This window comes from Phyllostomus hastatus, unplaced genomic scaffold, assembly GCF_019186645.2.
Source record: "Phyllostomus hastatus isolate PE091 unplaced genomic scaffold, TTU_PhHast_1.1 phas_contig_34, whole genome shotgun sequence".
Lineage (NCBI taxonomy): Eukaryota > Metazoa > Chordata > Mammalia > Chiroptera > Phyllostomidae > Phyllostomus > Phyllostomus hastatus.
Window position 1 is genome coordinate 63,161,584 of NW_025333857.1, and position 26,169 is coordinate 63,187,752.

The 26,169-nt window shown below is 46.4% G+C and overlaps 1 protein-coding gene across 2 annotated transcripts in view; it reads right to left on the reverse strand.

Annotated features, from left to right (window-relative positions):
• ASTN2 (astrotactin 2) overlaps nucleotides 1–26,169 on the reverse strand; it is an 821,211-nt gene that overhangs the window by 314,982 nt on the left and 480,060 nt on the right. For both annotated transcript variants that reach the window (XM_045840430.1, XM_045840429.1), the window contains exon 12: nucleotides 4,136–4,302. In XM_045840430.1, coding sequence (XP_045696386.1) covers nucleotides 4,136–4,302 — 167 coding nt within the window. The remainder of the gene's footprint in view (nucleotides 1–4,135; nucleotides 4,303–26,169) is intronic.

The window sequence follows — 26,169 nt, forward strand, 5'->3', positions numbered from 1 at the left end:
ACACTTAAAAAGTCCTTTTTTTGCATGCCCTAACCCCACTCAATAATTATTGAGCCAATATGTAAATAGTATCCACTTGAACAGAGGAGGTACCCTATGACCCAGCTCCAGGGTAACTGCACCTCTCACCCCTGCACCCCTCCCCCGTGGGGCTCAGAGAAGTCTTGCTGGAGAAGGTGACCCCTCCCTGCACCAACACTTGAAGATGACAGAGAGCCGTCCAAGCTGAGGAGCCACAGACAAATGGTGAGGATACACAGGAGGAGGAGGGGAGATGCAGAGGAAACAATGTTATCAAAACCCCAGAAGCCAAAGCCAAGAGGCCTAATTCAGGAAAGAGAAACCTAGCTAGAAATGCAGTCAGAAAGGCCGGACTGGGAAGAACTTCCCTAGCCACGTAAACTAAAGAGCTTCACCGAACAATTTCTAGTAGAGCACCTACTATGTGTCAGGCAATATTGCAGCTGTTGGAGATGGAGAGGTAAAGGCGTCCAATTTAGTCACTGAATGATTAAATGAGATGGCTTCATACCTATGAGGCTAATTATAACTGTCACTTACTGAGTGTTTAAGCGGGCCAGCCCTTGTGCATATCTAGTTGCATTTAATCTGCACAATGGCACTACAGTCACACCTGATTCCACTTGAAAGAGGAAGCTGAGAGAACTTCATTAGTATCTCAAAACCATACGGCTGGGAGTGGCCGGTGGCCAGCAGTGACTTCAAATCTGTCTTCACTGAGACTGAAGGCACAAGCCTGGGTTTGAATCCGATGCCCTCACTTACCAGCTGTGTGACTTTGGGCAGGTCACTGAGCCTCTCTGTGCCTGGTTTTCTTAGCAGTAAAGGGGACCTTGTAGAATTGCTATGAGAACATGGGCTAATGAAAACAACACACAGCACAGTCATGGCACAGAATACCACTCAATAAGTATTCTCTGTTATTATGAACCTGGCTGCAAATGGGTGTATTAAACCTTAAACTCAGGGTCAAAGGGCTTCAAGCAAGTTGAGAAGGTCCTTTTGAATGAGGGTTTGTTTCTCTTAATTCAGTAGCATGCTACTTCCTTTTTCTTTTCACTTTTTCTTCTTTTTATAAATTTTAATAAATCGGGGTGACATTGGTTAATAAAATGATATAGGTTTCAAGTGTACAATTCTATCATACATCACCTGCATATTGTACTGTGCATTCACGACCCCAAGTCAAGTCTCCTTCCATCACCATTTATCCCTCTTCTGCCACCCCCAACCCGCTCTGCCCCTGGTAATCACCACTCTTTCTCTGTCTGTAGGAGGTTGCTTTCTTTTGTTTTGTTTTGTTTTATTTTGTTTTGCTTAATCCCCTTATTGTTTTCACCCAGCATTCTAATCCCCCTCCCCTCTGACAGCTGTCAGTTTGTTTCCTGTATCTGTGAGTCTTTCTATTTTGTTCATTAGTTCAGTTTGTTCATTAGATTCCACATATGAGTGAAATCATATGGTATTTGTCTTTCTCTGACTGGCTTATTTCACTTAGCATAATACTCTGCAGGTTCATCCATGCTGTCACAAAAGGTAAGATTTCCCTTTTTTTTTTCAGCTGAGGTGTGTTCCACTGTGTAATGTACAACTGCTTTTAAAAAATATATTTTATTTATTTATTTATTCCAGAGAGGGGAAGGGAGGGAGAGAGGGAGAGAAACAGCAACATGCGAAAGAAACATCAATCAGTTGCCTCTTCTCCGTGTTCCAGCTGAGGACCAAAAACCACAAGCCAGGCACGTGCCCTGACCAGGAATCCAGCTGGTGACTTTTCACTTTGTGGGAAGATGCCCAGCTAACTGAACCTCATGGGTGGGCACTACCAAAGCTTTTTTGATCCACCCACCTACTGAGGGTATACCACCTCTTTAGATCAACTTTTGCACAAGTACCTGCTAATAGCTTTCACTGTTTTGTTTATAGTGCTCCTAACAAATGTGGCTAACTTCTCATTTGCATCCTTAATATACAATTTTCAAAATGTATGGGCAGTACAGTTGGTTTTAGGAAAATCTGGGTTTTATTTTCTTTTTTGTCCTGTTTGTCAGCATTTGAATGGACCACAATAAGTCAGGGCCTACTCCTACCCATTCAGTTTAATTTCGACTTTCAGAGACCTTTCCCTGTAAGAAAGGTTCATTCCCCCCTGTGTCATAGACCTGAAGGCCAAGAGATGAGCCCCTACGGTCACTGAGCAAGAGCGGGGCTGTGATCACTACTATCATTCACTTGTATGTAACGAACACATATCGTGCTAACTGTGCAGGGCTCCAGTTCACAGAACTTGACAAATATTCATGTACATTGCGATGCAATTGATGCAATGGTTTTAGTCCTCATAATAAGTATTATTATCCCTACTTTACAGATGAGGACACTGAGGACACATTAAACAATTTGTTCAAGGGCACACAGCCCAGAGGCTGTACCCTACATTGCTGGCCACATGACCTTGGGTACATTCCTTACCCTTCATGGAGTTTTATTAAATGTAGAGTAACTTTGCACTCTTCACAACCATCATTCTCGTGAAGCAGATATTATGAAAATTTTAGAGATGAGGAAACTGACAGTCAGAGGCCCAGTGTCTGCGAGATTCAGCGGTGGAGAGCTAGGATCAGAGCCCAAGTCTACTGATCGAATCCTTCCCCTTGACCACGGCAGTGTGCTATGGACAGAGGGCAGCCATAGTTTCTAAGTCAGAATCACTATTGCTGTCACTGTGGTTTTTTCACCACAGGAGGTCACCTCCCCCAAAGCACACAGGGAGAAAAACAATGACGATAAGAACACATCTGATTCTGCATCCGAGCCTCCGACCGCAGCCTGTGCATGATTTACCCAACATGGCTCCACAGTCACTTAAGCTGAGGAGAGACGGCTATAAATTCAGGTCTGCATACACTAATTTATTGCTTATTTATTTTACTGATACATATCTCCGGTGAGTTCTTCCAACACCTGCTGGAAGGCACCTGCGGCCCCAAATGTAACTGGGGCGGAGAGGGAAACCCTGGAATAAGCCCCACAAGGAAAACGGGACCCTGCAGATTAGAAACAAGCAGGTGAAACTAATTTGCTGTTAAACTGAAATGAAACCCATACACAGCCCTCCACCCACCCCCCTTTCCCATAACAGGCAAGACTGGCAAGGTTGTTCCAGGCCTTTAATCTGCTTTTCTACCTTAGTAGCACACCGAGCATATGCTTCAGTATATGACTAATATTCCCTCTGAGCATGGGATTATTTTTCTGAGTCACAGAATGTCAAAAGCTGAGGACATTTTCTAATACAAAGACGTCCCCAGAAAGGGAACACAGGCAAGAAAAAGGGCTGCCATCGTCTCAAGTGACTGCTGGGGATCAAACACTGCGCTAGATGCTATGTGTGGAGGGGTAATGACCCCTGAGTCCTCGGTCACGGAAAACAAGGTGAACTGGAAGAAACCGTAGGCATTATTGCCCCATTGGTGGTCCAACTCTGGCCCAGAGAGGGAACGTGACTTGTCCCAGGCCACTCAGCAAGTCAGTAGAGGTGTGCCCCCTCCTTCTGTCTCAGGCTGATTTTAAAACTCCACTGAGCTCTTAGCATTTGTCTGCATGGTTTCCGTTCCACGTTCCCTTCCCCAGTGAATTATCCCTACCGACAAGCGCCTTAGGGCACGGAGAGGCTAAGCCCTGGACTTGGTGCTGCCAAACTCCTGCAGACCCAGGGTTGAAAGCCTGGGCCTAGCCTGTGTTCTTAACGCCATACCTGCCCATGTCAGTGAAGCCTTCGTGGTGCCCGCATTTGTCTTCTAACTACACGAACCAGGCCTGCAGGGGGCGCAGAAGGGGCAGGAGGCTTCAGCAGAAACTAACCCTGACCTTAGGATGCAGGCTGGGCATGCATTACACTTATTGTAATTACTGACCAATTATTTATTCTTCCTCCCAATACCCATCAGGAAGATACATATATTCTTGCCACCTGCCTCTTGGGCTGTGAGGGCAGAGGCAAAAAGACCACTCCATTAAAGGTCAGGCCCAGCCTGGCCAAGCTGTGGTTCTGGACATTTGCTGTGCATCCCCCACCCCTGGGAAGGAACTGGCTGGGCCTCGGGACACTCACCCGCAGAACATGAAGATGGTGCTGGAGGTGGCATCATAAGGCAAAGGCAGAGTCTGCTGCAGGCACAGCTGCTCGCAGCCACCATTGAAGCCGTCGGAGCAGTCGATACCTTTGGAGTGGTCGTAGCAGCCGGAGCCGTCCTTCATGGGCCTCAGCTCCTCGGGACACTGCTCAGAGAGAAAGTGACAGAGGAGTGATGGCTGAGGAGGTGGCGGGTCCATCACACCCTCCCCTCCCACCTTCAGAGAAGGTACAGGGGTTGGGTGCCCAGGAGACGTGTTCAAAGTTTCCTTTGGTCAACTAATAGCTGTGTGGCCTTGGACAAGCCCCTTTTCCTCTCTAAATCTCAGTGTACCCACCTGTAAAATGGGACTTTTGTCAGTAGCTGCCTCACAGAATTGTGAGAATAATGGTTCTAATCTGAGCTGTGGCTCATGGGTCAACTGTGTAGCAAATATTAGCTGCTGTTAATATTGACATTGCCGGGATCACCCTGATGATTGTGATCGTAAGTGTTGAATGAGGTCTGCTGCTATAAAGGTCCCTTGGAGAGGCAGCTGGATAATATGTCTTAAAGAGCTCCTACCCAATATGAGTTTATATATTTTTAAAGATTTTATTTATTTTTAGACAAAGGGTAAGGGAGGGAGAAAGGGAGAGAAACATCAATGTGTGGTTGTCTGTCACATGCCCCCCACTGGGGACCTGGCCTACAACCCAGCCATGTGCCCCGACTGGGAATCAAACCGGCGACCCTTCGGTTTGCAGGTTGGTGCTCAATCCGCTGAGTCACATCAGCCAGGATTCAACATGAGTTTAAATTCAAGTTTTTCCCTTCTCCTGTGTGATCCAAGGCAAGATGCTCACCCTGTCTGAGCCTCAACTTCCTTATCTGTGACATGGGCATAGCACCTACACCTAGAAGCTCAAGTCACATCATGGAGGTGTCCACCTTACTTCAAAATGTGGCACTAACTTGGTACCCATCAGATGTGAGTTCTCTTCCTTCCTGTTGTAAATTTGTCTCTTCTCCATCCTTGTGCCTACAGCCCTAAATGAGGTACCTGCAGACTCATACCAGGAGCCTTCAAAGGCCTCCTAACCAGTTTGCTGGCCTCCAGCCCAGCCTCCTCTACACCATCCTCCTAATGGCCAAGAGACCAATATTTTTACGTAGCATTGCTCTCCAGCTTAAGTAAAGCAGTGATTTCTAAACAACAACGACTTGAATCTTCCCTAAGATGAAAGTCAAGGCACCGAGCCCAGTGAAGTGCATGTTCCCCCATGCAGCCAAGCAGCTGCCCTTCGGACCTTAAGAAACCTCAGTGATCCCAACCTTGAGTGACCTCAGACAAAGGCATGCCTGGCACCAGCTAAGTGCCCCGTGAAAGGAAGATCTCACATTGTAGGGACAACTGGCTCTTTATTCATTCAGTTTTCCATCACTGGATGAGGCTGAACTCATCTCCAGTCCAGCAGAACGGGAAACCGCTCCAACCCTTCATGTTCGGGACAGAAAATGAAGCACTAGGTTTTCATTTCGGTCACCTTGCTGGCATTTCCTGTCCACAAAGATTAACACCCAGGGCCCAGCCCACCCCATCCATCACTGTGCACGTCTGATTAAAACGCCCTCCCAATGTACTCCCCCCTCCCGACCAGCGCCCCGGTCCCCCTGCTCCCGACCAACATCAATAACAACACACACACACACAAATTAATTTACGAAACCCACAGTCACACACAAAAGGTCAGCCCTCTTGGAAATTAAATTTTGCTTAAGAAGAATTCATAATTACCAATGCAAGATGGAGTTCTTCGAGACATTTGAGACTGGCGTCAGGGAGGGTGAGGGAGAAAGCGGGTTATAAATGGCCTTTGTCAAACTGCAGAAAGGTTATAAAACTAGCCACATTTTGTGCTTAAAAAGAAAAAAATCAATTTTCCATGCAAGCGAAGTGCTGTACATATTAATACGAGCTCAGAGAAGGTCTCTGCTTGTCTGGGAACAGTCACTGTTCAACAGGGGGGCACCTGGGGGTAGGGGCGTTCGGGGCCGTTTGCTGGAACTGAGGCTGGGCCGGTCTGTCTGCAGAAACTCAGGGACAAGCGCTGGAAGGAACCACTGACCTTCTCACCAGGGAACGGCCCACATGTGGGGTAGGGGATTACGCACCGTTTTCCCCATGCTCCTCTTATTCCCTACCACATGTGTTCTTTAAAAAAGTATGTTCTAACCCTGACTGGCGTAGCTCAGTGGATTGAGCGTGGGCTGCGAACCAAAATATCGCAGGTTCGATTCCCAGCCAGGGCACATGCCTGGGTTGCAGGCCATAGCCCCCAGCAACAGCACATTGATGTTCCTCTCTCTCTCTCTTTATCCCTCCCTTCCCTCTCTAAAAATAAATAAATAAAATCTAAAAAAAAAGTATGTTCTATAACCCGGGTATAATCTAAACACATTGCCTGCTTTTACTTAGTCGGTCCTTACAGCGAACCTAGGAGGAGGTGTGATGGGCTGAGAAAGTTCCCAAAGGTATGTCCCTGCCCTGACCCTTGGGAACTGGGAATCTTGCTTTCTATGGTACCGTTTTTGCACACGTGATTTATTTAAGGATCTTGAGATAAGGGGATCACCCTGGATTAGCCAGGTAGATCTAAAGGCAGTCACAACTGTCCTTATAAGAGAGGCACGGAGAGATTACAGACACAGAGGAGAAGGCCACGTGGAGGCGGAGCAGAGGGAGAGGTGATGTGGCCACAAGTCAGCAAAGGCTGCAGCCACCAGAAGCTGGAGGAAGTGAGGAAGGACTCTCCCCTAGTGCTCCTGGAGGGAGGACAGCCCTGCTGACGACAGCTTGATCTCAGACTCCTGGACCCCAGGCTGTGAGGGAATACCTTTCTCTTGTCTTATACCACCCATTTCATGGTAGTTTGGTGCAGCAGCCCCAGGACACTAGTACAATGCTTTTTGTTTTAAGCTGCTTGATTTGGGATCCTTTGTTACACCGCAACAGATAACTAATACAGTGAGGTAAATGCATCAAGGGCTTAGCAAAGTGCTCAGCAAATGGTGGCTGCTTTTATGAATACTTTGAAGGAACTTAGAATCTAGTTTAAGAAATAAGAAATATATATGTGTGTGTGTGTCAGACAGAAGGTCTAGTTATACTACAAGCATGAAGAAGTACATTTTTAAAGGAAAGATGAAAACTCTGCCCATTTGAGTGACAGGGGAACTTTGGAGCAGGGAGGCCTTGGCCAGGGAAGTCTTCGAGGGAGGGGGTGTCCCTGGAGCAGAAGGGAGGTGTCCCAGGATACTAGAAAGGACACGATTAGAGCTCTTGCCCAGGCACCAGCATGCGCCTGTCTTGTCACCTTGCAGCCACGCTTTCCTCTCTTTCTTTTTCTTTTTAAAAGAGTTTATTTATTTATTTTTAGAGAGGGAAGGGAGGGAGATAGAGAGAGAAACATCAATGTGCGGTTGCTGGGGGTCATGGCCTGCAACCCAGGCATGTGCCCTGACTGGGAATCGAGCCTGCGGCACTTTGGTTCGCAGCCCGCACTCAATCCACTGAGCTACGCCAGCCAGGGCTAGTCTCCTCTCTTTCTGTGGGGCAGACATCCTGCAGACAAGCACATGAGGACTGAAAGCAAGCCTAAGTTTCACAGAGGCTTTATGATACTGAGCATCTAGGCCAGCACCTCCCCATGGGAATCTGAAAGCCTCTCCTGGAGGCATTTCCGGAAAACAAAAAACAAACAAAAAAACCCCCCAAACATCTAAAGTGCCTCGCTCACAACTGGCACTTAACAGGCACTCAAGAAATGAATACGAGAGGTGCATGTTTAATATTTTTAGGGAGCTGCCAAACTTGTCTGGGGTGGTGGTACTATTTTAAGCCCCCACCAGCAATGGATAAGCAATCCAGTTTCTCCACATGCTCATTGGTATTTGATGTCACTATTTTTTAATTTTAGCCATCCCAGTAGGTGTGCAGTAATATCTCACTGTGGTTTTAATTTGCATTTCTCTAATGGTTAATGATGCTGAACATCTTTGGTGTTTATTTTCAGTCTGTGTATCCTTTGCAATGAGATGTCTCTTGATGTCGTTTCCCCATTTTCTAATTGGATTGAGTTTTTTTTAAACCACTAAGTTTTAAAAGAGTTCTATATTTTCTAGACACTAGACTTTTGTCAGACATGTGGTTTGCAAATATTTTCTCTCCCACTCTGTAACTCGTCTTATCTTCAAATGAGCTTTCGCAGAGCAAATGTTTTGATTTTTGATAAAATCCATCCTTTTCTCTTTTATAGATTGTACTTTGGAATCTAAGAACATTTTTGCCAATCCCAAAGATTTTCTCGTGTGCACACGCATGTGTTCTAGAAATGTTAATAGTGTTATATTTTACAGTTAATTCTGTGACATACTTTAATTTTTGCATGAGGTCTGAGACTTACATTGAGGTTTCATTTTTGCCCATGAAAGTGTACCTTCCCCAGCACCCTTTCCTGAAAAGTCTCCCTTTCCTCCATAAAATTGCTTTCACACTTCTGTAAAAAAAAAAAAGGAGCTTATTTGCATAGGTCATTTTGGGTCTTCTATGCTGTTCCATAAATCTCTGTGTCTTTTCTTCCACTAACTTCACACAGTCTGGATTATTGAAACTATGTTAAGTCTGAAAATAGAGTCAACTGACTCCTTCTACTTCGTTATTTCTCAAAATAAGTCTTGCCTATTCTAGTTCTTTTGCCCTTTCATATAAATTGCAGAAAAATCTTGTCTGTACCTAGAAAAATAATCATGCTGAGGTTTTGATAGGGATTATATTCAACCTTTATGTCGATTTGGATGGAATGGAGATCTTCACTACATCGAGTCTTCTAACCCATGAAAACCATACATCTCTCCATTCATTTTTATCTTTTTTATTTCTTTCATCAGCATTTTGTAGGTTTCAGCATACATGTACTGTCTACGGTTTGTTAGATTTACATCTAAGTGTTTCATTATGTTTTAGGGATTGCAGGTAGCATTATCTTTTTTATCTCAATGTCTACATGTTCACTGTTGGTATATAGAAACACAATTGATATTTTGCATATTTTTCTTGTATTCTGAGACCTTGCTGAACTCAGTCATTACTTCTTGGGATGTTCTATTTAGACAAACATCTGATCTGCCAATGGGGGTGGATTTCTTTCTTTCTTTCTGCTCTGTAGGCCTTCTATTTCTTTTTCTTGCCCTATAAGTTACAAATAAAAGGACAGATAACCATGCTTCCGGTGTCCCACAGATTTTGTTATTTTTTATTTCTTTGAGTTCAGTGTTGTTTATTTATTTATTTGCTTCCCTTGAGACTTCCTCTTCAACCCATGAATTATTTAGAAGTATGTTGTGTGATTTCCAAGTATTTAGAGAGTTTTCTGTTATCTGTCACTGCTTTCTAGTTCGATTCTACTATGGCAGGAGAACACTCTGTATGATTTGAATTCTTAAATGTGTTGAGACTTTTCATAGCCCAGGCTATGGTCTATTTTGGTATGTGTTCCATAGGCACTTAAAATAAGAATGTGTATTCTGTTGTTGCTGGGCAATGTGTTCTATAAATGTTAACTAGATCCTTCTGGTTGATAACGTTGTTCGGTTATTCTACAACGTTGCTAATTTTCTGTCTAGTCCATTCTGTCAGTTGTGGAAGGAGCGGTGCTGAAGTATGTAGCTATTAATGTGACTTTGTCTACTTTCTCCTTTAAGCTCTGTTAGGTTTTACCCCACCTATTTTGCAGCTCTGTAGTTTGGTGCCTAGACATTTAGGATTACTATACAGTCCTGGTGGATGACCCCTTCATGATCACATGATGCCCCTCTCTGGTACCTGTCTTTGTTCTAACGCCTAATTTACCTGACCATTACTATTGCTTCTCCTGCTTTGGTTTGATTTATATATGTCTTTCCCTATCTATTTACTTCCAACCTGCCTAAGTAGTTATATGTGAAGTGAATTTCTTTTAGAATGCATAAAACTGGGTTACTTGAACATTTTTGGGATTCCATTTTGATTTACTATAGTGTTTTTGAGTATATGTCTCTTTTTTTAAGGTTTTATTTATTTATTTTTAGAAAGGGAAGGGAGGGAGAAAGAGAGAGAAACATCAATGTGTGGTTGCTGGGGGTCATGGCCTGCAACCCAGGCATGTACCCTGACTGGGAATCGAACATACGACACTGTGGTTTGCAGCCTGAGCTCAATCCACTGAGCTAGGCCAGGCAGGGCAAGTATATGCCTGTATGTGGTTTTTAGTGGTTGTTCCAGGTCTCTGTAACTTGTCACAGCCTACTGATGTCATCATCAGACACTGTTTTTCCTAACTGTTCTTTCTTCCTTCCTAATGTTCCAAGATTCCTTCTTTAGTTCTTTCTTTTCTTTGTGGAAAACATTTTTTAGTTTGTTGCCCCCCCCGCCCTTTCTTTTAGAGTAAGTCTGCTGACCACTAATTATCTTAGTTTTCTTTCACATGAGAATATTTTGATTTTTTTCACTACTAAAAGACATTTCATTGGACATAGGATTCTGAGTTGACAGTTCTTTTTTATTCAACACTTGAAAAATGTTTTGCCACTTCCTTCTGGTTCCATGGTTTTTCATAATTACAGTCATTCAAACTGTGTTTCATACACAAAATGTTAGTTCTCTCTCTCTCTATTTATTTATTTATTTCTAATCCACACTCAAGGACATGCTTATTCATTTTAGAGAGGGGGGAAGGGAGGAAGACACAGAGGGTGAGAGAAACATCGATTGCTTGACGCTCATAGGTGCCCCAACTGGGGACCGAACTTGCAACCTTTTGGTTTATGGGACAATGCTCTACCCAACTGAGACATACTGGCCAAGGCATCTCTTTTTTTGCTTTTAAGATTTTCTTCTAGGAAAATGAAAAATAGTTTCCAAAATTTGATTATGATGTGTTGGTGCAGATTTCTTTGTGTTTGTCCTCATTGGAATTTACTCAGCTTTTTGAATCTGAATGTTTATATATTTTGCCAAATATAAGAAGGTTTTAGCCATTTTTTTCTTTGAATACTTTTTGAGTCCTAATCTCTTGCTTCTCTCCTTTTGGGATGCCAATGACTTTTTTTACAGTTCCACAGGATCTTGAAACTGCATTCATTTTCTTTTTCAGTCTACTTTCTGTTGATGTTCAGAATGAGTAATTTCTATTGTTTTATCTTTAAGTTCATTGACTGTTTCCCCTATCCTTTCCATCTGCTGTTGAGCCAATCCACTGTTTTTTTAATTATTGTATATTTTCAGTTTGTAATTTTCATTTGCCTTTCATTTATGTCTTCTATTTACTTTGAGACTATTCTTTTTTCATTCATTTTGTGCTTGTAATTGCTTGTTTCAGCATTTTATGATGGCTATTTTAACATATTAATCAGCTAATTCTAATCCCTCTGTTATCTTGGTGGTGATATCTATTGATTGTCTTTTTTTTTCTTTTTAATTCTGTTATGGATCTCTTGGGTTCTTCATATGGTAAGTAATTCTTGGCAGAAAGCTGGGCATTTGGGGTATTATGTTTTACCTGTGGATCTTATTGAAGCCTTTTTATTTTATCTGGTGTCCTCTGACATGATCCAACAGGAAAAAGCAGGAGGCTCACCTTGTTATTGATGGGGAGGTAGAATGCCAGTTTCCCCACTTGGCTTCCGCAAATAACGAAGACTGAAGGGTCCTCATTTCTGCTGAGGGGTGGTGGGAATCTGACTACCTACTAGGAGTTTACTGATGATTGTTCCTGGATGAGAGTGCTGGGTGCACCTAGCTGCGGCACCTCCACTGACACCATGCCGGGCGGGAAGTGATGGGGTGGCTTTACTATTACTGATCACTGGTCAGTTGTCCTCACTTTCTCCTAGGCCTTCTATGGCACCACCCCAGGGGGAAGAGGAAGGAGGCCTCATTGCTAAAGGGTAGAAGTGAAACTCCAGGCTTTCCATGTAATTTTCAATGACACTGGATCGGCTTGGGATGGGACTGCTCACTACTTCACAGTGAGGGTTCAAGTCCTGCCTCCTTACTAGGATTCTCTGATATTGTAACAGGGTGCAGCCAAGAGGGGGGCCCCAAATAGGGATTTGGAATGGGGCCCAGAACTCAAGGTGTCCAGGAAATATTAGGATGTCCTCACCTCCCCCCACACACAGGTGTGGGTTGGGGGAAGGGACAAATGAAGCAGGGCCACTGAGAGCTGTTTTGCATAGCAACAGCTTTGCAGCTAACCTCTGGTGTGGCCATTTAACATATCTATAACCTTTAACTGGCTACATGGATATGTTAAATAGCTGTGGCTATGCTCTGAGCCAGGGGAATGGAAGTAACTTACCCTCAAGATGTAACTGGGAGGCAGGTCCCCCAAGTTACAACACCTGCGTGGGAGCTTGAAGAAGGTTGGCTCCATGATATGGGGCCATGCCTGCCCTGACTCATGAAGGCAGCCAGTAAAGCTGGAAGGGTATGAGATGCTGGCAGGTGTAACTGATTGTAGGAGGAGTTGGAAATGGGGCTGCAGAGGAAGATTGGTATGGAGATTTAAACCCAGACTCGGCAGCCATTGTGCAGAGAGGACCATGCAGTTTTGACTGAGTGGGGATTCCCGCAGCCCTGAGCGGGAAAACCACTCGGTCTTTAGCAGAGTGGGGACTCCCTCGGCCCTGGGAGAGGGAACCACACGGCTTTGCCAGAGTGGGGACCCCCGCAGCTTTAGAAGGGGGAGCCACCACCTGGCTTTAGCAGAGATCCCTGTGACACAGCTGATGGTGCCGGAACCGAGGGAGGCATACCAGCCAAGATGGATTACTGGGAAGAACTGGGGGCTGCCTGAGCCACGGACTTCTATCTCTTTTCTGTGATACGGTACCCCAGACTGGGCAAAGGAGGAAGGAAAGACTGTGTGTGTTTGTGGGTATTTTAAGAGACTTTGGGATTTTGATGAAGGCATTAGCTCACTACTTTAAGTTTGTATAGCATTAAATAAATGTTTCCTTTCCTTTTCATGAATCTCTGGCATTGATAGACGTTTTTCCTCTGGCAGCGGACATAACAAACCTGGGGGGTTCCTTTCGGTAATAGTACACTGCCTTGGTCCCCCCTTGTTGTTCTGTAACAATATCTCCTCCCCAGCAGGGACAGGGGGTGGCTGAGAAGGGAGGCCTGTGTCCTTACAGCCTCAGAAGGAGGTTTGTCTAGCTCCTATTTGGCCTTTGTTAATAGGGGTTAGATTTTTGTTTTGTTTTGTTTTTTTTCCCTGTGATATCTAGCTGGAGTAGAATGGTGTTGTCTAAAAAAAATTCTGCCTTGTTAGGTTGCCCTGTTTATGGTACTTTGGCTGAAAAGACCCAGCTTTTAGAAGTGTTGTGTCTTTTTGTTTTGTTTTGATCTTCACCTACTGTGTTTTTGAGTTCCTGGCTCCTTCAACTCCAAATTTGGGACATATGAGAGAAAAAGAAAATCCAAGACACTGGCCACTATATCTTTCTTTGGGTCCCCCAATCCCTAGCTGGTCTGCCTTCTTTCCTCCACTTTTCACAGTCCCATGTTTGTTTTATATATAACCTACAAGGTTTCTAGTTTATATGGCGGGACGAATAGAGGAAGTACATCTACTCCCCCACGGCCTGTTTCTATACAGCCCTAGAGCTAAGAATGTTTTCTTACATTTTTAAAGTTTTGTATTTCTTTAAGAGAGAATATAAGACCAAAAAACCCCAAAAGAAACAAATAACAACAACAACAACAACAAAGACCACAGGTGACTGTCCATGCCTAAAATATTTACTACATGGTCCTTAGACAAAGTTGCCATCCACCCCTCTCCCCACCCCTCACTTGACTTCTGTCATGAGAAGGCATCTTGAGTTTATTCCAAGTACAGCTGGAAGGCATTGGAGGGTTGTTGGCAGAGGAGTGAAGTGATTTGATTTGCTACTTTAAAGAGATTACTGGTTAGTGAATTCAATTATCTGTAAGCACTTTTTTAGAGCTCATAAAAGGAGCCCTGGGAGGCAGGCCCTGTGGGACTAGGAGTGGGCAGAGAAGAGGGGCTGGCCCATCAGATAAGGACCCCACTCCTTGCAGGGCTGCTCCTTTGCCCACAGGTTTTACAGTAAGTACGTGACAGAGCTGGGGTTGGGGGTGGGGGGAGTCTAACCCTGGTCAGCAGGGTCCCAGGACTTCACAATTCCCATTCTGCTCCAGCTCAGACAAGGGTCCACAGGGAGACCCTGGGCCTGGGTCCCTGAGCCTTAAGGCCTCGAGGATTCACAGCTGTTCCTATTCCTGGCTGGCCCTCCCCCAGCCTCCTCCATCCCCTGAGCCTGCTCTCCTTCTTTCCCAGCCCAACTTTTCATCAGCACCAAGCCATTTGTTTCTGTTTGTAATTATGCATTTTAATGTTCATTAATCACAGAATGCAAATTGCTCCAAGTGCACATTTTGTAATAAGCTGTTCTACCACCCCGCCCCCAGGTCTAGAAGGTGGGCCAGCTGTTCTGAGCAGGGAGAAAAACAACCAAATTCCAAAGCTTGGAGGATTTCCTGAGGCACTGCCAAAGAGCCCAGCCCCTCTCACAGGGCCCTGGGGGACATGAGTGTGGACATCCTCTGTCATCTTGGACCTGAGGGGTAGGGTGGGGTAATAGAAAGAACTCCGGCCTTGAACCCAGCCTCTTACTGGCTCATTCTGAGTTAGCCACTTAGCATCTCTGAGCCTCAGTTTCTCCATCTGGAAGAATTGGATAATGCGGGCATAGTGAACCTAGTGGGGGGTCCCCACTAGGTATTCCTGGGCTGGCGTATGGTCATTCACCAAGAGTGTATGGTAATCCTAAATGTCTATGCACAGAACGTCCTCAAAGCAGGTGTGGCAGGCTAATGGATGCTGCAGGTAAGACGCCAGATCCTAGAAAGCCCTCAGGAAATGCACAGGAACAGCTCTCTGGGCAGCGGAGTTCCAGCGCTGCCTGGCCTCCTCTCTAACTCACTGGATGGCTTCAGGCAAGCGCACCCCAGTCTCTGGAGCATGAGCCTGTTTCCTCTATTATAAAATGAGGGAATTGGACAACTGAGCTGCTGGGTATTTGTCAAAACAACTATGGCTCGTGAAAAGGGGAGAAGTAGCTCTACAGCATTTCCTTTGAATTAACTGAGCATGCCTTAGCAAATCACAAGGATGCCTCTCAACTTAATTGTGGGCAAAGGCTTGTCCTCCTCTAAGGGCTCAGCAAGCATCCGAGTTCTCTCGTCACCAATGCAGGTGGACTGATAGCACTGTCTAAGAAAACAGCCCTGCCTCCTAGCGCTGCCTTAGAGATCGTGCTAAAGATGAAACGAGACTTTGCCGCAAAGGTGAGATTAGACATGCGCAAAAGGCCTAGCTCACTGGCAGCCACATGGGATCCCACAAACCAGGAGGGGAGTCGGCTCACTTTCTACCTGTGTGCCTTGCTTCTCTGAGCCGGTTTCCATCTCTCTACACTGGAGAGAGGAACTCCTACTTTCCAGGGCTTGTGAGAAACTCAACCCGGATTCCCAACCAGACATGTGCCTAGCACAATGGCAGGCCCTCCAAAACTGATCTGCTGTCCTGGATACTTTGTTACATCCTGACCTCCCCCCCACCCCATAGGAAATACATTCAGGAGCAAAGGGAGGGGACCAGATACATGGAGAGGGTAGGAGGAATATGAGGTCTGTCCAGCCATGTAATATGAAAAAGAGAGATCTTTACTGAAGAAGACAAGATACAAGAAACACTGTACGTGGGACAATGATGCCTCAAGTCCCCTTCAGAGTAGGCACCTTGGGACCTCACACAGTTCTCCCAATCGCCATCAGCTGCCTGTTGTATATTCTGAAATCACCAATAGTCTGAAATCTCTTTTCTTTCAAAGGTGATTTTAGTTTTGGGAAAAGCCAGAAGTCACACAATTTGTTCTGGCACCAAATTGTTATAGAACAGGGCCAAGGGAGGGGGGTATGATATACTATTACCAAAAGAACCCCCCCACTAGGTTCGCTATGCCCACCACCAGAGGAAAGATGTCTCTCAATGCCAGAGATTTGTGAAAAGTAAATGTTTATTTAAAGCTATACAGACTTAAAGTAGTGACCCAATGTCTTCATTAAAATATTAAAGTCCTTTAGGATACCCAGATGCACACAGTGCTTCCTTTTCCCTCTGCCCTAGTCTGGGGTACCCGATCTCATGAAAAGAAGTAGAAGTCCGTGATTCAGGCTCCCAGCACCATCAGCTGTGTCGCTGCCACAATCTCCAGTTAATCCAAAGCCATGTGGCACCTCCTCATGGCCCACCAGCAAGAGTCCTTTCACCCCTTTTCTTCCAGGCAAAGTCTCTCCTGCTTCCTAAGCCACATGGCAAAAGGGAGCACCCCAAAGCCATGTGGTCCTGACTCTCGCCAAAGCTGCAGGGTCCCCACTCTGCCAAAGCCGTGTGGTTCTCTCTCTTGCGTGGCTGCTGAGTCTCAGTTTAAATCCCCGCGCCAACCTTCCTCTGCCCCCCCCATTTCCAACTCCTCCTACAATCAGTTACACGTGCCAGCATTCCTGTATTATTCCAGGTTTACTGGGCTGCCATAGTGACTCTGGGCGGGTATGGCCCCATGGCATGGAGCCAATCTTCTCCAAACTCTCACGCAGGCGCTGTAACAAGGGGGAGCTGTGCCCCAGTTACATCTTGGGTGGAAGTCACTTCCATCTTCCTGGCTCAAAACATGGCCTCAGCTATTTAACATATCTATGAAACCAGTTAAATGTTATAGATATGTTAAATGACCATGCCAGAGGTTAGCTGCAAAGCCATTGCTGTACAAAACAGTCCTGCATGTTCCTGCTCCACCTGTCTCTTCCCCCAACACACACCTTGGGGGCGGGGTGAGGACATCCTATATATCTTTCTAATATTTCCTGGACACCTTGAGCTCTGGACCCCATTCCAAATCCCTATTTGGGGCCCCCCTCTTGGCTGCACCCTGTTAGAAAATCTGGGCTGTAGGGGGGCCGAGCCACCTGGGTGATTTGATATTTCACCAAAAAACTCTGCATGAGACGTGATGCATGAGCAGGCACATTGTTGTGATGAAGCTGCCAATCACCAGTTGCCCATAGCTGCGGCCTTCTGAATCATCCAAATAGTTTCCGTAGGGGAAATGTTCAAGCTGAACACAAAATTTGATGCAGGTTCATTGCTCACTTGCTCAGTCATTTTGAATACAGTGCCACACAGTGTCCATGCTCATTTGATGGTGTCTACTGTCCCCACTGACTAGTGGAGTCGTTATTATTCATGCATGCGTATTCCAGTCTCCTCTCCTTGGCTGCCGGGTTACATCCATGTCATGCAAACCGTTTTCGTTATATTAGCAACGGCTGGACTTTTTCCAGGCAGACCTCGTATTACCACAAGCAGCTTTTGCTCTTCCCAATAATACGAAGGCAGGGCAAGTATTATCCTGTTCACTTTGCAGATGAGGAACCTAAAGCCTAAAGGGGGCCAAGTGAATTGCCTAAGGTCACCCAACAAGGGAGAGGCCTATTGGGACCACAGTCAAGGTTCCCAGATTGTCAATGAGGTGCTCTTTCCTTTGATCCACATGGAAGTGGAGGCTGTAATGTCACAAGTGGTTCAGACTGGCCAGGGCTACACCAGGATTCTAAAAACCCTGGGGGAAGGTCACTGTGATGGGTCACGAGGGGACTCAGAGAGACTGCTGGCAGGATGGTTTTGGATACACACAGATGAGATAGAGCATCTTGGGAAGAAAGGAAGGGAAGGAAGCAAGGAAGGAAATGAAATGGGTATTTCTTGAGCACCTACCATGTGCTGAATATTCTTCCATGTGTTATCTCTTTGAGTCCCCACAACAACACTCACAGGCACCTCTAAGCGACACCAGTTGCACAGTCAAGGATACTTGCCAAGGAGCACACAAGCTAAGGAAGGGCTGCTTGCCCTTCAGTGTGCACCCTCCCTTTGATTAGAGTCTGAGATGTGAGGGGGGGGGCTCTGCTTGTCTCAGGGGGCCTCTCCAGTATTTCATGGAATGGGCGTGAGCAGAGAAGGCCCTGCCAGTCCCCCCTGCCCTCTCCCTCCTCAGCCTCAATCTGTCAACAAGGCCATGGAGCTTGTCCGTTATTGCCGACATTGATTTGGACAACCAGAACAGTCAAGAGCTCGTTATTACTAGGAGTTTTAATCAACTCGTGCCAATTCGGCTGCCACTCAATTTGTGCTGGGCTGTGATGCTGACAGGGAGGGGAGGGGTGGGCATGCAAAAAAGGATTAAGGGATCAATAGACCCTGGTAAAGTTGTGCTGGCTGCAGCTTCGGGCCACACCAGGGGGCCTGGGGCCTCAAGTGGAGACGGCAGAGCCTGACTCCAGCCCCTAGGGGAGATCCCAGACACAGCCCAAGACACCCTGCCTCACTTGTTCCTCCACCGGGGTCTGACAATCAGCCAGGCAAACACCCAGCAGTGCCTGGGTCCAACCTCAGTACCTCTGCCCATGCTCTGCCTTCGGCTGGTCTGCCTTCGTCTTCTAAAAAGATCCCTATGTATTCTACAGTCTCCAGCTCCAAGAGCCCGGTCTACAGATCCTATCTTGACTTTCAGAAGCAGAGGGATGCTGAGGAGACTAAAGAAATGGACTCCAATGCAGACACTGATTTCCTAGCTGCGTGACAATGGGCAAGTCACACACCTTTCTGATCTTGGTTTCCTCATTTTAAAACGGACCCATAATACATAGCTGCCTTCTGGGGTTGCTGGGGACACTCAGTTCCCTCAGAGACAGGACAAAGAACCCTTGTGTGGAAGCTCCTACTTCCTTTTGATGCCCAGAATCAGCCAACATCGCTTTTTTCCTTCCCTTTCTTGTTAATTACCCTTCTAGCAGGAGGGCTGGTTTTTGGTTCACAGTGTGTCTGCCCGCCAGTCCCTGGGCTACTTCTGGAGAGTGTAACACACACAGCTCCCTCTCCTCAGCACCATCCCAGTGCCCAGCACCGGGCAGGGAGTCCCCTGAGGTTGGCCCTGGGGGTCAGGCAAGCCTGGGCTTGAATCAGACCTGGCTGTGCCACTGACTAGCTGTGTCATGTTAGCCAGTCACTTCATTAACCCCAGAGCCTCAATTTTCTCAATACAAAATGAGTCTAATTATACCTACTCAGAATTGTTATGGGGGAAAAAGAATTAAACACTTGACAATGTCCCTAGCAGAGCACCTGGTACATGGTAAACTGTCTATTGTTATCAAAGTTCAGCTATTGCCATTATTACCACTCAATATTTGATGCATGGTGAATATTTTTGGAATGTAATAAAATGTCTGGTTGCATTGCTTAGTTCTGGCGTGAGTTCCAGTGAAATACCAACAAGCTATTCTCCCCATATGCCAGCCATCTGGGCAGCATTCAACACACGCTGAAGATGCAAGAAAGGAAACTCAAATGCTCTGAGCACCTACCGGGGGCCAGACACTAGACCAGGCATCTTCCTTCCTCCACTGGTGAAAGCCCACAGTTCCGAGAGCTTGCTCCTGTTAGCCCACCTTTGCAGAAGTGGAACTGCCTTGATACCAGAAATGCCTTTCCTGTGTCACTTGGCTTTTGAGGACTAGAGCCGGGGGTGCAACCATGGTGTGTCTGACCCTAAACCCATGGTCCCTCCCCCACACCACACTGCCCCTATCCTATGGAGACAGACAGACGCAGGATGCGTGGTGGTCTCTGATCTCCAGGAGAATTTAGAGCTAACGGGGAAGTTGGGTAAACCCCGAGAGGGAGGAAAGTCATAGTCCAAGACGGCTTACGCTCAAGAATAGTGCTGACATGCAACTCGGCTGAAATGCACGGCTGGGTTTGTGCACATGCACGATATTCATGGCTAGCTCTCTGGATACAGGGTCACCAGACTTCCCCATTAGAGGGCCCAGGGCATTGGGAGACACAGGCTACAATTCCTACTTCGGGCACTTCCCTCCCCTTCTTTGGCCCTCTGTCTTCTCATCTGATGAAAAAGGTGGCAGCTGCTCTCTCGGGGCCTTACAGCTTGCATAGCCCATGATTCTCTGCAAGAGGCTGGCAGGATTCCAAGGGAGGTCAGGTGGCAGATTCTGGTAGTAGGTGGCACCTGAGCTGGGGAACCATGCAGAGAGGAGGGGTCCCCAACCCCGGGGCCGTGGACTGGTAGCAGCCCGTGGCGTGTGAGGCACCAGGCTGCCAGTGAGGCTCGTCTGTGCTCCGCCGCCTCCTGTCCCCCCAGCCCCATCCATGGAAAACCTATCCCCAGTGCCAAAAAAGGTAGGGGACGGCTGCTCTAGGGCAGCAAGTGAGAACGCTGCTTGCACGCCATCCCCACTGCGTCTTCACATGGCTGGTTACCCTTCTGGTGCGAGTCACCACGCCTTCAGGAAGTCTCTCCGGAGCTCCCCAGGACCCCGTGTGGAGCAGGAGCTCGTTCAGCAACTGCTTCATCAAAGCCAACTGTCCTCTAGGGCGCCAAGTCTGTGAAGCCTCAGCCCCAGCCCTCACGGAGCATCTATCCCAAAGAGGGGTGTGGGCACAGGGAGAAAGGTTAGCAAGAACCATCTTACTGACCTTGAAGGGTTTTATGTGGTACAGATAAGCACCGAGGGCTGAGAGAAGGGAGACCAGGGAACACTTGCCCAGGCGAATCTGCTAGCAGTCCTGAAGAATGTCTATTCAATAACTGTCTGGTGGTGATAATAAATAGCCTTTGTATAGCTCATTAATAACAATAATAGCTAACACTTAACAATGCTTAGCATGTGCCAGGCACTGTTCTAAATGTGTTATGAATATTAACTCAGAATATTAACCCAGAATATTAACCACAGCCTGATGGTGTAGGTACTATGATGCTCCTCAGAAGTGTGGACTTTCCATTACCTGCTGGGTTCCACTAACCCTAACCCTAACCCTTCCCCGCCCTTTGCAGCTAAAAACTTAATTTGCAACTTGAGGCCGGGTCCTCATACCACGCCTTCCCATCGGTTGCTGGACTCTGCGTGAGAAATGATTCTATAAGCTAGCTGGCTTTGCAAAGCATGGAGCAGCAGCCATTGAACATATGCTTTTGACGGTATATATTTATCCAGCGCATGTAGAGTGTAATTTTAGGCAGTTCGCATATTTTATTTTTTTTTGTCACAGAGAGCAATTTAAGAGAAGGAACAAGAAGAAAAAAAGTCTAGCCCTGAATAGAGACATGCCATTTATGTTGAACCCCCAGGTTCCTCAAGTCTGATGTGGGTAGAAGTGGGCGGAGAATTCGGCACCAACCCTGACCCTCTCCGCTCCCTGCCACCCACAGCTGAACGCTCACCCTCCAGTCCCACCCAGGGCAGTGTGCTTCCCATCTTCGCTTTCAACGCCTCCCCAGCATCCTGTCTGACATCCTCTCTGCTGTTTACTGAGATGAGATGTCAGCCAGATGCTGAGATGAGTGCACGCCATCCCTCTGAACTCTCCCAGCAGCCCATGTCCAGGTGCTGTTGTATCCACGAGAACATCGATATGTCATTGCCAGTGTCATCAATTAGTGCAACAGGAACCCGTGCTCCAGGAGGCCTGCCTGCCCCAGACCAGAGCTCTTAGCCTTTCCATCAAGGTTACTGGAGTCCTTCAGCGCTGGGTTCTGATCCGACGCTGCCAGTCCGGATCTGAGTGACACTGGGCACACCACTTCCTGTCACACTCGCAGTAGGAGGACAGCGATGCTGTTGGGCTGGGTGCTGTGTGGATCTAAGATCCAAGCGACACTCAGCCACATCTCCAGAAACATTTATTCTATGTCTCCTCACCCCCTGCCTGAAAGGTTTTCCTCTCACCCAGAATGAACTCAGGATGTAACATTTTAAAATATGCCGTGGAAAAAGCCGGCAAGGTTTTGGACCAGCTGGAAGAAAATAAATAATATGCTCGTGTGGGTGCCAGTGATTCAAAGGATGGGAGGCAGTGGCTTAGGCCAGATACAGCACCAGAGCGGATCAACAGGGGAGGACATACTGTGTGTGTGCCAGAGGGCGGTATCTGTGTGCACTTCACAGCGGCAGGGTCCGAAATGCCGCTTTTGGTCGGGTAGATAGACTGTAAGTTTTCAGCTAGCCTGGACACAGTGCGCGGCTATGACATCGGGGCCTCACAGAGTGTCCAACACATAGTTGCACTCTGAATGCAGCTAAAATTTAAATGAAACTGCAGACCAACTGATCACCAGTTTTTGTTTCAACCAGTGGAGATCAGTTTCCCTAGCTTAGTGAGAGGTACTGAATGCTATAGAACCTACCACAAAGATAAAAAAAAGTTCTATGTGGACATAAGTGGGGAAACTATGAAGAAAAGATAAGGGGCCCGATGAGTGTAAAAGTCTGGGCTGTGGCCACTTCTCCAGGGGAAGGAGGGGCTAAAATGAGAACTGGAGACACCGTGTGTGAGCTTCTCAAACGCAGGCAGTGTTCTAATCCTTGACTGAGGTGACAGTTACATGTGCAATGCTTATCTTCTATTGATGAAACTGGCTGCAACATTTTACACATTTTCTGTATGTATATTTCACAATAATATTGCTAAATGTGGATCCTGTAGAAAATCTACTAAAAGTAAATATCAATATGTTGGTGGTGGTTATTGGAGGCGGTGTTAGTGGGTGTCATATTTTTCTTCCTTTCCTCTCTGCATTCTAAACGTTCTTATAGTGCATATTATAATCTTAAAATTGAAACAAATATGTTTTTAGTTGAAGTGCCTCATTATCTAAACAAGGCAACGACAAAATCATGGAGGTTGGTGACAACACTCCTGCTTGAAATTCCACCATATGGAGAACCCTGTCTTCCCCTAAGGGTTACCGTGCGGGGAAGAACAGCTCCCCAGGGAAAGTGTGGAGTGGGTACAGTCCCACTGGCTATCATACAGGCTGCTCTTCTGGGTCTTCCCTCTAGCGACCCAAGCACAGATTTGATTTATGGACTAAGGGGAGGGGGGGAGGAAGCAGCCCCAAAAAGAATCAAGTTCACCCAAGGATATGCTTATTGATTATTTTAGAGAGAGAAGAAAGGAAGATAAATAAGTAAATAAATAAATATAGATATATGCTGTATATATATGCACACATATTGATATAGAGATATAGATACATACATATGTGTATGTGTGTATACACACACACACACACATACACACACATATATTAGAGAGAGAGAGAGAGACAATGATGTGATAAACATCAATCGGTTGCCTCCCACATGTGCACTAACTCGAGATCGAACCTGCAACCTAGGCATTCGCCCTGACAGGGGATCAAACCCGTAAGCAACCCTTTGGTATTTGGGATGATGCTCCAACCAACTGAGCCACCCAGCCAGAGTGAGCCACAGGGTCCTTTTATTACCTAGGTCTCATATCATCCCCAGGATGGTGGGCTCCTAAAATCACCTTTCCTTTCAATGATGGTGAGGAAAATCCTTAAAGATCATTGAAAGCCAGAAAAGGATCCCATGTTTCCTGGGTCACCAAGCTCCTCCCTATCCGATAGCAACTGGCCCTGGAAGAGGAGGGTGATGGAACTGAGTCCAGCTGGTGCCCAGCTATTGGCACTGGGCTTAGCCAACAATGCTTCACTTGCAGGAATAATTCCCAGTTTGTGGACAAGATAACAGAGGCTCAGATACATTCAGCAATTTGCCCAGGGCCACACAGCTTCCCAGGGACAGGGATTTGAACCCACTCCGTATCACAGCCAAGTCTGTCCTCTCCCCTGGACCAGAATCCTAATTAGCCAGCTTCCCTAGGAACACATATCACTCTACCCAGCTACTATTTTCTCAGTGAGAAGAAAGGCTGGTAAGTGTTCTGAGACCGTTTCTCTGCTTGCTACCTCGAGGCTAAAAGTTTCCAAGATCATAGCTGGCAGTGAGAGCTCAGTTATTCTTTCCACCCGTGCCCCAAACTAACTGTTTGGCAGCCCCAGAAAACTTCTGTGGTCTCCAAGAATGTCTAGACTGGAAGGTGAAGGCTTATTAAAGCAGAGCCCATGAGAAGTTGGAAAACAGAAGGAAGAGGATATATTTTCAAATTAATAATGATGATGACGACGATATCATTTCTCATGCAGGTGCTCTGAGACCCATAATAAAAAAAAAATAACAGAATGATGAGGAAAGATAAAAGGATGCCACACTGTACGAAGCAGTGAGTCCCTGACTAGAATTGAGGCCACCTGGGCTCAAGCCAAGCTTAGTTCTTGCACTTTTAGATTCAATTTGCTCATCTTTATTTTTTAGGTAAGGAAAAACATTTATATACTGTTAGGATTAAGTCAGGGAGTCAGTTGTCTTAAAAAAGAAAAAGGGACGTGCTCTTTGAAAAGCATGTATAAAGACATGCAGTTCTGATATAGAAAGTTGCCCGCAAAACCCACTACTGTATGATTTTTGTGCTTCTGTTTTTAAACTTACATAAATAAATTCTTATTTATATTTGCATATGCAGAGGGGGGAAATGTATAGGAAGATATATATATATAGACCAGAGCGTGACAAAGTTATCTCTGAAGTGAGTAAGTGGTAGAGAAAGAGCACCCCGGTTTGTACATTTCAGCAGTGTTTGAATTTGTTTTATGTTACAATGAGTGTGGGTTACCGAACAAAAAAAGGCGAGGAGAAAACATGTGTCATTGTTGGCATTCCAGCAGCCATGGATTCTGTCTTCCCAGGCCCTCCAGCACACCCACCGAGGACTTCTGAGTCACTGTTTCCGACCCCCTCCCATTGTCACGGGGACGACAGCCCGGTCGCCTCCTTTGCCCTGCTCCACACTGACCCTCTGCGTCTGGACTCTCTCTCACACGCATCTTGCACGTGTCACCAGGCTCTCCTCCCTAAAGAGCTACTTTTATTTTCTTCCTCCTCTGCCCAAGGATCCACTTAGCCAAACGCCTTAGCCTGCCCTTGAACGGCATCCTGAAAGGACACCTGTACCCTCACACAAGGATCATCTGGAAAACCAGAAGCAATGTGCCTTCTTTCTTAAAACAAAATTCCATCCAACACCTTCCCCGCAAATCATGAAACTACAATGTAATTTGAAAACTGTCCTTGTAGACTTCTAGTCTAACTAATTAACTCAAAGCACAGAAAGAGCCTCCTGCTCGCTGGCAGCAACCTTGTTTGTAATAGACTAAAGTGGGAAACCCTCAAAATGCCATCGATAAGACCAAGTAAACGATGGTGTATTCCCCTCCACAGAATATTAGGCAATGACGACAGATGATGGGTTGAAGAATCCGCCCTGGTTAAGAATGAGGGTTCTGGCTTTGGGAGCTCGGTTTACAGTCCCCCGCCCTAGAACTTTGGAGCTATGAGAACCTTGGTGAGTGACTTAAGTTCTCTCTGCCTCAGTGTTCCCATCTGTAAGAACAGGGATAACAGTGAGACCCATCTCAGGGGCTGTGGGACATAATGAGCACTCAGGTGATTTCAGCTCTCCTCGCCGCCGCCGCCACCATCACGGTCCCTGCATGAAGTATCACATAATAACGGCTGCCGTGTTTCCTGTCTGCTTAGGGCAGGGGGCCGGCCCATTATGTATGCATTATCTCCGTTAGCCCTAATAGCAGTTTGTCAGGCATTATTATCCCCATTTTACTCAACAGGAACCCGAGACTCAGAGGCCTTAAGTGATTTGTCCCAAAGCCACATGGCTGGTAAGTGACAGAGTGAGTTTTGGGCCCAGGTTTCTCCAAGGGCGGACACTGTGCTCTTAAACAGAACGCTGGTCCCCTGGGGGTGAAGGCGATGGCGGGAGAAAGTGCACTGCCTCATAGGGGCACCTTTCCAAAGCTGGGAAGGTGTTCGAGGCAAGTGCATGAAATACAATTAAGATGTCAAGGGTCACGCCGGAGGTGATTACTACAGGGATGG